The sequence below is a fragment of the Girardinichthys multiradiatus genome, chromosome 15, assembly GCF_021462225.1.
Source record: "Girardinichthys multiradiatus isolate DD_20200921_A chromosome 15, DD_fGirMul_XY1, whole genome shotgun sequence".
Taxonomy (NCBI): Eukaryota; Metazoa; Chordata; class Actinopteri; order Cyprinodontiformes; family Goodeidae; genus Girardinichthys; species Girardinichthys multiradiatus.
Genome location: NC_061808.1, coordinates 35725070 through 35741693, shown reverse-complemented (window position 1 = coordinate 35741693; position 16624 = coordinate 35725070). Strand labels below are relative to the sequence as shown.

The 16624-nt window shown below is 39.1% G+C and overlaps 1 protein-coding gene across 2 annotated transcripts in view; it reads left to right on the top strand.

Annotated features, from left to right (window-relative positions):
- The window catches only part of LOC124881751 (heparan sulfate glucosamine 3-O-sulfotransferase 5), a 157865-nt gene that overhangs the window by 134991 nt on the left and 6250 nt on the right, over positions 1-16624 (top strand). For both annotated transcript variants that reach the window (XM_047387509.1, XM_047387511.1), the window contains exon 3: positions 15639-15780. In XM_047387509.1, coding sequence (XP_047243465.1) covers positions 15674-15780 — 107 coding nt within the window. In that variant the 5' untranslated portion in view covers positions 15639-15673. The remainder of the gene's footprint in view (positions 1-15638; positions 15781-16624) is intronic.

Here is a 16624-nt window from a genome sequence, read left to right as displayed (position 1 = left end):
CAGACCTTTACTGTAGTTCTTTTGCACACACTTAGCAGCAGGGATTTTGGCTAACTCCTCCATACAGATCCTGATCTTTTAGGTTTCAGGGCTGTTGCTGGGCAACACGGAGTTTCAGCTCCTTCCAGAGACTTTCTGTTGGTTCAGGTTTGAAGACGCAGCCACGACCCATCTTCAGTGCTCTTACTGAAGGAGGTTGTTGCCTAAAATCTCGCGAGATATGGCCCCATCCATCCTGCTCTCAATACGGTGCAGTTGTCCTGTCCCCTTTGCAGAAAAGCACCCCCAAACCATGATGGTTCCACCCAATACTTCACTGTTGGGCTGTTGGGATGGTGTTTTTGTAGTCATTCTTCTTCTTCCCTAAACACAGTGAGTGGAGTTTATACCGAAAGGTTCTGTTTTGGTCTCATCTGACCACATGGCTTTCTCCAATTCCTCCTCTGGGTCATCCAGATGGTCATAGGCAAACCTAGACGGGTCTGGACATGTGCTGGCTTGAGCAGGGGGACCTTCCACACGCTACAGGATTTTAATCCTTGACGGCGTAGTGTGCTACCAATGGTAACTTTTGAGACTGTGGTCCCAGCTCTCTTCAGGTCATTTAGTAGATCATCCCATGCAGTTCTGGGCTGATCCCTCACCTTTCTCATGACAGATCTTTTCATTCTTGGAGAGTGGGAAATCTTGCAAAATCAGTGGTGTATCAGATAATTATTTGAACCACTGTACTTTCATTAAAACAATGTTGAGCATAATGGAAAAGACTAATGAGATTGCTTTTCTAGTTGTCTATTTCTATCTAGCACTGCTGATATGGGCATCTTTAACATTGCTTGCATTGCACAGTGCAGGACTTAAGTGCTTTTATGCATTGTCACCCAAAATGTATTTAATGAAGCTCTTAAAAGCCATGTTCCAGTTTTTAGAAACTAATTAAAGTAGTTATTGTGTTTGCAAACAGAAATCATTTTCATTGTTTTTATTATTCCAGTCAGCAATTTGAATCTCTGTCTGAACTTCTCATCAATCTATGTTTTTAAAGCAATAACCAAAGCATTCTTTCTCTGCCTCATTGATGACAACTTATGACATCTTCTGTAAGCTAGTTGCCACATTTGCCACATTCTTCCACACAAACTGTAATCTGGGGGTCTTTTCAGTGCACTCTGATTTTCTTTCCATTGATTTTCAGTTGGACACAAGTCAGGTGACTGACTGAGACATAGTTTTTACTTTAGAAAGATTACCATAAATCAACATGAAAAAATATAACGTAATACAAAATGGCATTACTTTTTAAAAAGAACTTAAGTTAAACTGAAAAGGTAGGGGTAAGTACCAACAAGGCGCTGTTAAACCACTGCATTGATGAGTGATGATCAGCAATATGAGCCACCCTACAAAAACCTGAAGTGTTTCTGCACCGTCAGTATTAATTGTTCCTATTATGGAAGGTTTACAGAGCCGTTTCAAAATTATTGGAAAATCATCTTTCCCAAAGAGATATTTCACACAGGAACAACAATTTTCAAGGAAGATTCCAATCTTCTCAGGGGTGAACATCCCTGTAAATTTACCTTGAGATCAGACTAAAAGATTACATCTGCAGGGCTCAGTCAGCATGCTGAATGATAAATGCATAGCAGTAAAATATATAAATATACTAGAAAAGTATTTTTCTGACTTAAATAAGAGTGAGTTAAGTTTGTTATGCTGGTTTTCAGTTTGGATGTTATTTTCTGTTTTAGTCTATTTTGTATTTGTTGTTACTTTAAGAGGAATCTTTTTTCTGGTTTGTTATTTTCTCCTTGATTCTCATGTTTCCTGAAGATTCTTGAGCTCTCCTTGTATTATTATTTCCAGTCAACCTCCTTATACTTTATACTTTATACTTTTTAATTTGTATTGTATTGCACTGACATACAAAACAAATTCCTTGTATGTCCAAAAACGTACTTGGCAATAAAGCTTTTCTGATTCTGATTCTGATTCTGATTCTGATTCAGTTCTCAGCCACCTGGTGGCCTTTTTCCAAACCAGTAATCACTCCACCCACTATACAATGTACTCTCTGTTTCAGTCACTCCTCGCTGGATTGTCGTGTTAACTGTCATATTCCTGTTCTCCCAGTTCCCCTCATGCTCCATGTTTTGCCTGGTGTTCCTTTGTCGCCTTTGATTCTACTTTTGGACTTGTTACATTATTAAACCTTTCACATCGTTCTGCTTACCTCCTGTCAGTGTTTGGGGCCTCGTCAACATCAACTGATAGTATGGCTGGTTTGGCAAAGTTGAGTGAAACAAAGAAAAACTCTTATTAAACCACTTCTGTTCTTCAGCAATGCATCTGCAAGAATTAGAACTTCTAGAAAACTGGTCTTTGGACAAACACCAAAAAAGATATTTGTTAGGCATGGAGATGAAAGAGTGATGCTTTGAACTTGTTTTGCTGCCACAGGACCTTGAATCTTGCAGTCATTAAGTAGAACAGAATACTAAATACTAAAGTCCTGTACAGTTGAATATGAGTCCATCTGTCTGACAGCTGAAGATTGGCCAATACTGGATCATCAATAGGACAATGATACCAAACACAGCAGGTGTTGTAATGGTCTAATCAAAGTCCAGACCTGAACATGGGGAATGATCTGTGGGAAGAGAATCACTTGGTAAATGATTTTTCCCAAAGGTTGTTTAGAGAAGTATTAAATCACAAGGGGAAACCTAATGCTCACACATCTCAATGTGATCTGGTTTTAAAGGGGAGCACAGTGATGTATGGCCTGAAGTAGTGTTTGAGAACGGGTTCAGTTGGTTTTACCCTGGGATACTGATGTATTCTTCACTTGATATTCAACATTCTAATCTTAAACAAGGGTGTGTACTCCGTTTTGCTTTATGTCAAAAAAGTTAAACTTAAACAATTTAGTCTGAGGTGAAATATCATGAAATTATTAGTGTTGTGGTGCACACATACAAAAGTCTGTATTCCCTGTCATTTAATGTTCTCTCTGCTTGTTAAACAACATTTGAACTAATTATGCACATTTGGCCACTTCTTGCAGAGGAGTTGTTACTGAAAATATGTTTCACTTCATTAATATTGTATTAACATGGGACTCACAGTGGGGCATTGGTTAGTGTTGTAGCCTCACTTATAACATGTCTTGGTTCTTTCTTTTATCCAATACCTATTTCTATGTCCCTTCCCAAGTGGATACAAGCATTAAACAGTGATACAAAAACGGTGAAGATTTTTTATAGACTTTTTTGTAGATGAGGCATTGATTTATTTTGACACCCTTCATTGTTTCCAGCCTTCTTCACTCTGTGCCCTTTATGTTTTGGTCACGTCCCTCTCTGTTTGATTTTCGGAAGTGTGTTTATGAAGCTTTGTCTAATTTGCAAAAGCCTGAAGAACTGGTGGCTCTTTTCAGAGTCCGCCGCTTCAGAAAAATTTCATTATTGGTGCATCTCCGCTACAAGAACCTTTTCTAGCAACAAGGTTAGTTTTGTGGGGCCATTACAACCTAACCCTCCACCCCCCGCATTTCCACAGCATGTACTAGCGTAAACACTATACTTCACTCAACACTTTATAATTTGGTTTAAAATACTCTACCGCTCATACAGTATTTCTGTTAATTATAACTGAAATAGATCTGTAATGTGTTGTCTGTTTATGTCCATGTGTAGAAAAACAGGCAGTAAATTCTTTTTTCAAAGTAATATCTTAGGGTTTAAAACCATTTATGGCATTGTGGTATGAAGAAATGCATAAAAACTGACCTTGAACTTCCATGTTCATTTACAGATGTTCATCCAGGTCAATATTCGGATTTAGACTGGTGAAAATAGCTTCAGATGACAATACATTGAGCTAATAATCTTCTGTTCAACAGACTGTCCTCTTGAAATTGTCCAAATGCAATGACTATGAAGCTGTTATGTTCAAAACATTTAGTGAACTTTAGATGTGAATATATCAAGTAATCCTCTTTAAAGCAATGACCTTTTTCTGATAAGAAAAAGGTCATTGCTTTACAACTGAGTCAACTGAGTGCGACGTCTTTCTTTCTGACTCAGCCGAGAATATTTCAGAGCATATAGTAGATGTTGTTGTCCATTTCCAATTGGTTATTGATTTAATTTGGAAGATTGTCTTTCTGAAAAGTAAAGAAACTGTTTGATAAATATATTAATGTATCTATTTAGATGTGTCAAAACACTATTCAAATTCTGTGTGCAGAGTCCAGACAAAGAACAGGGATGAACAAAGATGAACAATAATTATGGACGAATCAGCACCAACCCAACAAGTTGTGCCCATTCGGACTAACCAAGCCTGGACGCACTTGCTCCAAAGAGGAACACTTGGACAGAATTAGGCACACTGCAACTGTGTCTCAGAGCCATTGTCCCTTTCCAGCCAGGAGAGACAAAGCTGAGAGCGCTGACAGAACCTGGAGCAGAAGCCCAAGCTGCTTTGAAGACAGGGAATATACAGGTCCTTCTCAAAATATTAGCATATTGTGATAAAGTTCATTATTTTACATAATGTCATGATGAAAATTTAACATTCATATATTTTAGATTCATTGCACACTAACTGAAATATTTCAGGTCTTTTATTGTCTTAATACGGATGATTTTGGCATACAGCTCATGAAAACCCAAAATTCCTATCTCACAAAATTAGCATATCATTAAAAGGGTCTCTAAACGAGCTATGAACCTAATCATCTGAATCAACGAGTTAACTCTAAACACCTGCAAAAGATTCCTGAGGCCTTTAAAACTCCCAGCCTGGTTCATCACTCAAAACCCCAATCATGGGTAAGACTGCCGACCTGACTGCTGTCCAGAAGGCCACTATTGACACCCTCAAGCAAGAGGGTAAGACACAGAAAGACATTTCTGAACGAATAGGCTGTTCCCAGAGTGCTGTATCAAGGCACCTCAGTGGGAAGTCTGTGGGAAGGAAAAAGTGTGGCAGAAAACGCTGCACAACGAGAAGAGGTGACCGGACCCTGAGGAAGATTGTGGAGAAGGGCCGATTCCAGACCTTGGGGGACCTGCGGAAGCAGTGGACTGGGTCTAGAGTAGAAACATCCAGAGCCACCGTGCACAGGCGTGTGCAGGAAATGGGCTACAGGTGCCGCATTCCCCAGGTCAAGCCACTTTTGAACCAGAAACAGCGGCAGAAGCGCCTGACCTGGGCTACAGAGAAGCAGCACTGGACTGTTGCTCAGTGGTCCAAAGTACTTTTTTCGGATGAAAGCAAATTCTGCATGTCATTCGGAAATCAAGGTGTCAGAGTCTGGAGGAAGACTGGGGAGAAGGAAATGCCAAAATGCCTGAAGTCCAGTGTCAAGTACCCACAGTCAGTGATGGTCTGGGGTGCCGTGTCAGCTGCTGGTGTTGGTCCACTGTGTTTTATCAAGGGCAGGGTCAATGCAGCTAGCTATCAGGAGATTTTGGAGCACTTCATGCTTCCATCTGCTGAAAAGCTTTATGGAGATGAAGATTTCATTCTTCAGCACGACCTGGCACCTGCTCACAGTGCCAAAACCACTGGTAAATGGTTTACTGACCATGGTATCACTGTGCTCAATTGGCCTGCCAACTCTCCTGACCTGAACCCCATAGAGAATCTGTGGGATATTGTGAAGAGAACGTTGAGAGACTCAAGACCCAACACTCTGGATGAGCTAAAGGCCGCTATCGAAGCATCCTGGGCCTCCATAAGACCTCAGCAGTGCCACAGGCTGATTGCCTCCATGCCACGCCGCATTGAAGCAGTCATTTCTGCAAAAGGATTCCCGACCAAGTATTGAGTGCATAACTGTACATGATTATTTGAAGGTTGACGTTTTTTGTATTAAAAACACTTTTCTTTTATTGGTCGGATGAAATATGCTAATTTTGTGAGATAGGAATTTTGGGTTTTCATGAGCTGTATGCCAAAATCATCCGTATTAAGACAATAAAAGACCTGAAATATTTCAGTTAGTGTGCAATGAATCTAAAATATATGAATGTTAAATTTTCATCATGACTTTATGGAAAATAATGAACTTTATCACAATATGCTAATATTTTGAGAAGGACCTGTAATTTGACCCACCTGGAGGAACTCCTTCCTTTCATATTATGTCATATTTTTCCCATGCATATATGCGAGTTTACCCTAATAGACAGAGATTGTTTGATAAAGTTGAATCTATATTGGCTAAAATGAATCTGAAGTTTCATGTTCAAGTCCTCTCTATTATTTCCTTTAACTATTAGATTAGAAGTTATAAAGTGTAGCAACCCAGAGTCAAATCACAGCTTTTAATCCCACGATGGAAGTTTCTCTCTCCCACTCCTAGCCATTGAGTAAGACCTCGGTCGTCATGACTGCAGTGGGAGGAGTTACTTCTCAGCCCTGATTTAGAGATAGCTGTGGGAATGCTCAGAAAAAAAGACAGCCAGGGAAAGCGAAGGTTCTAAGAAAAAATTTACTGGATCTCAGGTGTAAACACCCCTGATGTGTGAGTCTAATGTTGCAACATTTGGATCCCTTCTAGCACATTGTTAATCCTTGCTTCAGCAGGAATCTTCCAGACCCTACCTTCTTTAATACGTGGGTTAAGAGTGACTTGAAAAATTGAATTGAAAAAGATATGGACAGATCTGTCACCACCAGCTCCCTGTTTATTAAATTTGATGAGAATATGTCTTCCATGTGAGCCCAACACAGTTCTATCTAATGAAGTTGTATCACAATCATATAGTTTGTATGCAAGTTGTTCAAATTCATATGAAGGTTCTTCTTAAAAACAAATCTAAGTTCAAACCTCTGCTGGGGCTTTTCTTTTTGGAGTTACCAAGTCCTCTTTTGTATTGGTTTTCTGCAGGTACTGTGGTTTCCTCTGGTCTAGAAATATATGTTTTAGTTTAATTGGAGACTATAAACTGACCTCAAGTCTGATAGATAGAGTGGCCGCCTACCCAAAGTGTGTCTGCCTCTTGTCTATTCTCTGGAGTTTTGCATCACCCCTACTGCACCCCTCAACAGGATTAAGCATAATTAGAAAATGGATGTTTGAAATGCTGCCTGTTTTACCCTCACCATTGGTTTTAAAGATTGTCATAACTTTCCCTGCGATAGTCATCCCTTTCCCTGTGTGGCTGTTGAAAATACCCTCAGAAGAGGCTGAGGAAAGTGCATAGTTAATGAAAACAAAGTGCTTTATAATTGATAATTCTCTCTGGGCACCTTCTGGTTCTCTCTGGCAGGAGCAGCTGTTCTAATTGTAGTTCCTTGTCAGGGCAAAACATTCATTGTTGTGTCTGTGTGTATCATAAATGAGTCCTAAAGAATGTGGTGCATGCAAGAGCTCTATAATAACTCTGGATGAGCTGCAAAGATCCACAGCTTACGCGGGAGAATTATCACCTTTTGTAGATGAGGGTCATTAAAATAGCCACTGTTGCAAGAAAGCTATAAGAAGTCCTGTCTGCAGTTTGCCAGAAGCCATGTAGGGGACACAGTAAACATGTGGAGGAGGGTGCTCTGGTCAGATTAGAATAAAATGCTATGTGGATGAAAACTAATAGTTAACCTTTACACTAAATACAACGCTGCCACTGTGAATATTTAGTCAAGTCATGTCAAGTTTATTTATATAGCGCTTTTCAGCAACAAGGCACTCAAAGCGGTGTACACGAGGAAAACATTACAATGATACAGAACACAGAAAAACAAATCAAATGACACTAATAATCCTTGGGAGTAATAATAATTAATAATCCTTCCGGGTTTACTGGTAGAAATTGGTTCCAAGCCACTCTTAATAATAAAGCATCTTATGCTAAAAGAAGATGATAATATTGATAGTCTCATCATTCCACTGAATTCTAACTAGGGAAGCTGAGTCACTGGTACAAAACAGCTTTAATCCACATTTTCAGGTGGTAATAATATATTGCTTTTACTAATACTGAAGTTAAACTAAGTAATAACAGTCCATTGTAGTCTAATTAAGAAAGCTGGGTCATTGGTGTAAGAGCAGCTAGAGTCCAAATTTTCTATTACTAATAATGTCTGGTTTTTGCTGGTAATCCTTCTGATAAAACAAAAAATCTATGAAAAAGTAATGAAATCACACAATTAGGTGCAGGGCTAAGCAACACACAAGAAGAAAAGATTTTGCAAGAGTGCGGTGGAATCCTGAGGGTGCAAATATTAACTGTGATTGTGTGTGCAAGAATTAGACTGTCAACACAGATAGAGCGCCACTGTCCTTGAGAAGAGAGATGGAAGTTTTCTCAATTGGCCGCAAATTCTTATCTGGGTCACAGCTGTTCGGGGGTGCTGGGAAAGTGCGCCATGTTTACATAACATCCAGGAGATATTTTGTCGATAGCCACTTAGCAGAAGTTGCCAAGGCCAAGTTGGGGCACCAGATTTAGAAAAACAATACATGTTCTGGTTCAAGCAGAAAGTGGTGGATTTCCAACCACTTTAAGAGTTTGTACTGTTATCTCTCAATTGCGAATCCAAATATCCAAATTTCTGGGACTTTCCCGCAGTTCTGGAGCGAACAATCTTCTCCATGATTAAATCCTTTCACCTCTGAGTCCAAAAGCCGCTTCCAGGCTACGACTCCATTCAAGAACCGTATCCAGCTTGCAGCTTAGCTCTCTTAACAATTCAGTCTGAGCATTGATCGCTCTGCAGATTCCATCCAGCATCGCAGGCAGCTTTGGGATGCTTTGAACAGCCGCTCACGTTTTGCTACTCACTCGAAAAGTCACGTAACCGCCGGCTCCAAAGAGCAGAAATTCTGTTATCAAAATATACCAAATATACCAAATATATAAACGTCTTCTGCATCCTCAACCGACATCGTAGTCAGGCACACTGTTGCCAGGAATCCATTGTGTATGTAGAGAAGAATGTACCGGCTGGGCAAGAGGGTTCTCCTTTACCCTGTCTTCTCATGGAAGAAATTTGATCAGTTGCGTTGAGAGACCAGCTGACCAAATCCATAATTTGCAAGTTTGGAAGATATGTAAAGTGAGGCTCTGAGAAAAACACAGACAAAAACAGATGCAGAAGCATGCAAGAGGGAGGGAGAGAAAACGTGTGCGTCCTCCACCGAGAGCAGAGCAGAGCAGGGGATGCTTTTTCTTAGCAGCTACAGGTAAACTGGTCAACATTGATGGAAATGGAAGCTGCCACAGACTTGAGACTGTGCCAGAGGTTCACCTTTCAGCAGCATACATATAGCCAGAGCTACAATGGAATGGTTTAGATCAAACCATATTTATATGTGTTTATATAGCAAGCACAATGTCAGAACCGTAACCCAATTGAATATGTGACAACACTTAAAAATCACTGACATGGATCCAACCTGACTGAGCTTAAGCTGTTCTACAGATAAAATTGGGCAAACCTGGTAGAGATACAGTATAACCCAAAAGACTTGGATTTGAAATTTCAGCAAAAGGGTGTTCTCCATAATATCGACCAATGGTTGTGTTGGAAAAATGTATATAAGTTATAATTGTTTAGTTTAAACCACGTTTATGTTTGAAGTTCAACTATAGTTAAGATGATTCCTATGATTGTTTTTTAGTGTGAAAAAGTGTTTGTGGAAGGTTAAGGAATGTGGTCTGGAGTGGATCACTCCCTGGATATGACAAGCTTATACCATATATGGGAGTGACTACTCTTTTAGGTTGAGATCCCTGTAAGAATTGGTTGAACCAATTCCCGCTTTTTGCTTGTAGGAATGTGAGTTTTAAATAAAAGGCTGGTGCAAGGATTTCTCCCTATTTGAGAAGGAAGTTGCTGTTCTGGCAGAGGACTGTCTCACCCTTGCAAGTTAAACTTAATGGGTTTACTTGTGTCTTATTTTACACTTGTCTGTGTTTATCAGCTTTCTAACTCTATCAGGTTGCTAAATGCTAATGCCTACCACATTTCTTAGATTTTCATTTGCAAAAAAAATTTTAAACCCTCATCTTCCTTTCATTTTGAAATTATGTGCTGGTCAAACAAATAAAATGCAAATAAAATGCCAATAAAATGCATTGAAAGTTGTGATTGCAATGTGACGACACGTGAAAACATTCAAATGGTAATTCCACTTTTGTAAGGCACTGTATACATAAAATAGACAAAAAACATTTTTACATCTACCTCCAGGCCAGAGTAGCTACAAATCATTAACAAACAAAAACTTAAATGGAAGATGTGCAAAATTAGGTCCAGCTTTACAGTATATAGGATAAAACAGTATATGGATTACACAACGTACTCCTTATATTGTTGATATAAAGGGAAAGCCATGTCGTAGTACATGCTTACTAACTGTACAAAATCTTCTCTGTTAGGTGTTTCATTTTATGGCTAATGAGTCATAACAATGAAACAGTGTCATGAAACTTTTCAGCTGACTTGACCTGTTTTCTACGGGTATAGGCATGTGAGTGACTCAACTGAGTGAATTGCGAAGGACCAAGCACACACTGTTGGATGACCTCTTTGCTCAGCATGATGAAGCTCGATGTTTAACTGTAGGCATGTGCTGTCTGTTGTCTTTTTGACAGGGAAATAAAGATTAAGTTACAGACTAAGGTTTTCAGTCTAGCACAACGATATCAATCTACCTTATGTGAAGGGTAGAAATGTCAGTTTTCTTGTTCTAATTGGTTTATTGGAATTTATTGGAGTCTTACTTGTTTTAGTAGTTTAGACTGAAGCAGCAGTTTTTCTTTGAACTGAGATGGACAAAAACATGGTTGGACTACTGATTCTTCTTACACTTTTGTGTTTTCAAAACAGATTGTTGAAATTGCCGTTGCTCTTTTGCTCTCTGTTCAAAAAACACAATGAGGAATAAATTAGACATGTTTACCAGTCTCAGTGGGGTCAGATGCTCTTTGCATTTGTTTATGAGACACTTTATAATATCAGCTTTGTGACCCAATCTAAAGGCGGAATTGGAGTGCAGTATGCCTTTTTTAATAGCATCATGACTCTTGGTATTCTCTATTGTGATTTACTCAGTTATATTGTTGCTTCATGATACCGGAATGCTTTGAAATCTTTTTCTTTTTCAGTGATGCGAACGTAGCTCTATCTGTTTAAAGGGATTTGGTGCCCTCTGTTGGATAACCTGCCAAATCATTTTCTTTGGAGATCAACAGTGCTTTTTACTGATGCATTTGTGAGATCTAGAATGGAACAGTGTGGAGAGTTGTGCAGGAGAACAATGTGATAAATAAAGAAGAACCAGTTTTAAAGATTGAATTTGGTTTGAAAAGAAATCGTAGCCTTACACTAACAGCATGATGAACACAATTAAATATTTAGTAGCTTTGTGAGCAACTAGCAGGAATTCATTGGATTAAATGGGAACAATCTTGGAAGTTAAAATATTCAATTCAATTAAATTCAGTTTATTTATATAGCGGCAATTCACCACAAATGTCGTCTCAAGGCACTTCACAAAAGTCAGGTACATACATTCAAATTGGATAAAAAGTTTTTTTGTCTAAGGAAACCCAGCAGATTGCATCCAGTCAGTGACTTGTAGCATTCCCTCCTCCTGGATGAGCATGTAGAGACAGTGGACAGTCACTGGCGTTGACTTTGCAGCAATCCCTCGTACTGAGCATGCATGTAGAGACAGTGGAGAGGAAAAACTCCCTTTTAACAGGAAGAAACCTCCAGCAGAACCAGGCTCAGTGTGAGCGGCCATCTGCCACGACCTACTGGGGGTTTGAGAGAACAGAGCAGAGACACAAAGAGAACAAAGAAGCACTGATCCAGGAGTACTTTCTATGGGAAGGAAAAGTAAATGTTAATGGATGTAGCTCTTTTAGTCGTTTCAAATAGAAAGAAAGAACAGATAAACTCTGAGCCAGTTTTCAAAGTTAGAGTCTGAAAGAGAGCACATATAATTAGTTACAGTAAAAGCTCAGTCAATTTCCATGTCTAGGAGAGAGAAAGGGTTAAACACTGAAAGACAGGGCCATGTGGATCATCAGTAGAGGGTGAGCATTAAGTTGTTGGCAGCAGAAGCTTGGACAATGCCCCTCTCCAGAAAGGTGTCACAGGTAGACACAGAGTCAGGCCAGGTGTAACTTCTAGGAAGAGAAAAGAGAGAGAACAAAGTTAAAAGCTGAAATAACAGTAAATAATGCAAAATTGGAGAATAGTGTGAGAATGTAGCGAAGAGTGTGAAAGAGGTCATTATGTCCTCCAGCAGCCTAAGCCTATAGCAGCATAACTACAGAGATAGCTCAGGATAACCTAAGCTACTCTAACTAAGCATTTTCAAAAAGGAAAGTTTTAAGCCTAGCCTTAAAAGTAGACAGTTTGTCCATCTAGAGCCCACTGATGGCCATTGTTATACTAAAAACCACAACGACTGGGATACCTCTCTCTGTCAGACTGATTATAACCATTGGAAAAGAGAGGGGTCATACAGGTAGCAGAAATGGAGGGTGTTTGCACCTCAACCATAACTGAGCCAGTTTAGGCTAAACCTGACTCCCCCTTACTCCATTCAACAGGGAGGGAAGAAGACGGAGGTACAAAATAAGGAAGATATCTCAGGATAACCTAAGCCACTCTAACTAAGCATTTTCAAAAAGGAAAGATTTAAGCCCAGCCTCAAAAGTAGACAGGGTGTCTGCCTCACGGACTAAAACTGGGAGCTGGTTCCACAGAAGAGGAGCCTGATAACTAAAGGATCTGCCTCCCATTCTACTTCTAGAAACTCTAGGAACCACCAGTAAACCTGCAGTCTGAGAACAAAGTGCTCTGTTAGGAACCAATCAGATCTCTGATGTATGATGGAGCTAGATCATTAAGGGCTTTATATGTGAGGAGGAGAATTTTAAATTCTATTCTGGATTTAACAGGGAGCCAATGAAGGGAAGCTAAAGTAGGGGAAATATGATCTCTCTTTTTAATTTTCATCATACCTCTTGCTGCAGCATTTTGAATCAGCTGAAGGCTTTCAATTGCATTTTGTGGACATCCTGATAGTAAAGAATTACAATAGTCCAGCCTTGAAGTAATAAATGCATGGACTAGTTTTTCAGTGTCACTCCTGGATAGGATATTTCTAATTTTGGCAATGTTCCGGGGATGAAAGAAGGAACTCCTAGAAACCTGTTTAATATGGGATTTAAATGACATGTCCTGGTCAAAAATAACACCAAGGTTTTTTACTTTACTATGGGAGGTCAATTTAATGCCATCCAGGTTAAGTGATTGACTAAGCAGTTTCTTTTTTAAAGACTCCGGTCCAAAGCCGACAACTTCGGTCTTGTCTGAATTTAGAAGCAGAAAATTCAATCCAAGTTTTTATGTCTTCAAGACATGCTTGTAGTCTATCTAACTGGTTGGGCTCATCAGGATTCATGGATAAGTAAAGCTGAGTATCATCAGCGTAACAGTGAACATTTATCCTATGCTGCCTGATAATTTGACCTATTGGAAGCATATATATAGTAAAGAGAATTGGCCCAAGAACTGAACCCTGTGGTACTCCACAATTAACCCTGGAGTTTAAAGATGATTTATCATTTACATGAACAAACGGGAATCTGTCAGACAAATAAGATTTAAACCAGCCTAGCGCTGTTCCCCTGATCCCTACAGCATATTCCAGCCTTTTTAAGAGAATGTTATGGTCGACTGTATCAAATGCAGCACTGAGATCTAACAGAACCAGAACAGACACAAGTCCATTATCTGAGGCCATAAGAATATCATTAGTGACTTTCATGAGAGCTGTTTCAATGCTATGATGAGCTCTGAAGCCTGACTGAAACTCTTCAAACAGGTCATTGCTGTGTAAATGCTCACACATTTGATTAGCAACTATTTTCTCAAGAATTTTAGATAAGAATGGAAGATTGGATATAGGTCTGTAATTTATTAAATCATCTCGATCAAGCGAAGGTTTCTTAAGTAAAGGTTTAATTACAGCTACCTTAAAAGCCTGTGGTACATATCCATTGACTAAAGATAGATTAATCATATCTAAAATGGGGCTGGTAATCAGAGGGAACACTTCCTTAAATAATTTAGTTGGGATTGGGTCTAACATACAAGTTGAAGGTTTAGATGAAGCTAATATGAAGCAGTCCAAACACAGATCAGGTTCTACAGTTACTTCCAATGTTGTCTCACTTGCTGAGGATGAAGTAATCATCATCAGGAGTATGTCAAAGATTTTCTTTTTAATAGAATCAATTTTATTTTGGAAGAATCCCATAAAGTCATGACTGCTGAGAGCTAAGGGAATGGATGGCTCAACAGAGCTATGACTCTGTAAGTTTAGCAACTGTACTAAAGAGAAACCTAGGATTATTCTTGTTCTCTTCTATTAATGATGAGAAATAAGCTGTTCTAGCTTGGTGAAGTGTCTTTTTATACAACAGTAGGCTATTTTTCCAGATTAAGTAGGAATTCTCTAGGTGTGTAGAGCGCCATTTTCTCTCCAATTTTCTAACATTGTGCTTTAAAGTACGCAGCTCTGAATTAAACCAGGGAGCTAGCCTCCTATGAATAATTACCTTCTTTTTCAAGGTGGCTGCATTGTCTAATGCACCACGCAATGATGAAGAAACACTATGAACAAAAGAATCAATTTGTGAAGGGGCAGAAACAAAATTATTGCCCGCCACTGTGTAATTGAACTGGGGATTTCAAATGTAATTTGAGACTGGCTAATATGACATGGATAACTACCTTTGACAAAACAAAATGCTTATATTGATGTTTAGATATCATTTGGTATGTTTGAATTTCCTCAAATTTTAGTTAAATCTGAATAATTCCCACCATGGAAAAGTTTCAACATGGAATATGTTTAACTTTCCATAAAAAGGGAATTAAACATAAATTTTCAGTTTCTTTGGTGGCTGATGGTGGCTCAGGTGGTAGAGGCTCTCTCTGCAAGCTGTGGGTTGCCCCGCTCCATCTGTCTCAGTCACAGTGCCCTTGGGTACAACACTTCACCCACCTTGCCTGCTGTTGCTAGTCAGCATGCAAGGTTCGCCGATTGTATTGTGCCGCCGGGCCCCCACTTCTGTTAGTCTGCCCCAGAGCAGTGTAAAGCGCTTTGGAGTCCTCTTACTTGATAAAGCACTATACTGTTGCAGGCCATTTACTATTTACTTTGCAACGCTCTTTGTAAATCTGTATTAACATTCATTTTTAAAACCGAATTGCATTAAATTATTTATTAATTAAAACACAAATCTGTAATATTTCCCTTCTGTCCCTTTTTTAAATTCATTAGTGAATTTACAGCCATCACTATGAGACAGCCTTCTATTTCTTAGTAAATTAGAACAAGGTTGCAGCCTCACACAGCACTGCAATGCATTACATTTACTCTGATTCTCGGCTTGTTCAAAATAAATAAATTGATGTAAACCAAGTGATGGTGGTGCATTTCCTCTGATCATCAGAGTCTAATGGCACTGCAGCACATTGCAGGCGCGGGTGAGTGTGGCTTAATCACTTGTAAGACTTGATTAAGTGTGTTAATAAAAATTAGGCTGTCTCTCTTCCCCTGCTGATTTGTGGTTCATGTGCTCGCCTCTCTGCAGGCTGAAGACGCAGTCCTGAAGATTGATGGAGGGCCATGCTATTCAAACAGCAGGCATTGCTGAGACAGAAGCTCTTCGTTCTGGGCAGCCTGGTGATCGGAAGTGTCCTCTATCTTGTGGCCAGGGTTGGGACTTTGGATAGGTGAGTGATCACTGTCAGTCCTATAGGACACTGTATGAAACATGCATCACATTTTTTTAAACACACATTCTATAGTCCTTACACTTACACCTTTGCACTATGTGTTTACACAGATTTAGGGACCTGCTGTACTTTATCCTAAATCTACTGTACCTCTCCAGAGGACAGGTTCTGTAAGTGATCTTAAATGAGAAAGAATTTATTCAGTACATCAAGAGAAAAGACCCAATTTACAGTAACATGTCCTTGAGGCAGGAGCAGAACATTTACAAAGAACATAAAGGTCTTGTAGTTACAAATGATTTTCTCTAACACCAGTAAATGTTGGCAGCAAAACAAAAGCATTTTCTACATAAATCCTGTGTAAACAGGTTTTGTTTAGAGATAGGTTAGTTCTGATATGTATAGTTGGAAAGCTAAGGTTTGCCTGTCACCAATAATGTGCAGTTTACTCTTACAGCACACGAGATCCGTCCAGTTCACATCATTAGGAGTTCACAGTCCTAGTATATATATATATATATATATATATATATATATATATATATATATTTATATTTATATATAGTATTATATAGTATATAATACTATATATATATGTATATAGTATTATATATTATTATGAAATAAGATCTTGAATAATATACACTACCGGCAAGTTTTAGATACACTTTCTCACTAAATGGGTCTCTTTATTTTCACGACTCTCACCAATAGTTATTTAAAATAGCCACCCTTTGCTTTGATTACTGTTTTGCTCTCTTACTGCTTGGCTTTCTCTCCATGATCTTCATGAGGTGGTCACCTGAAGCGGTTTTCCAGAGTCTTGAAAAACTTCCCAGAC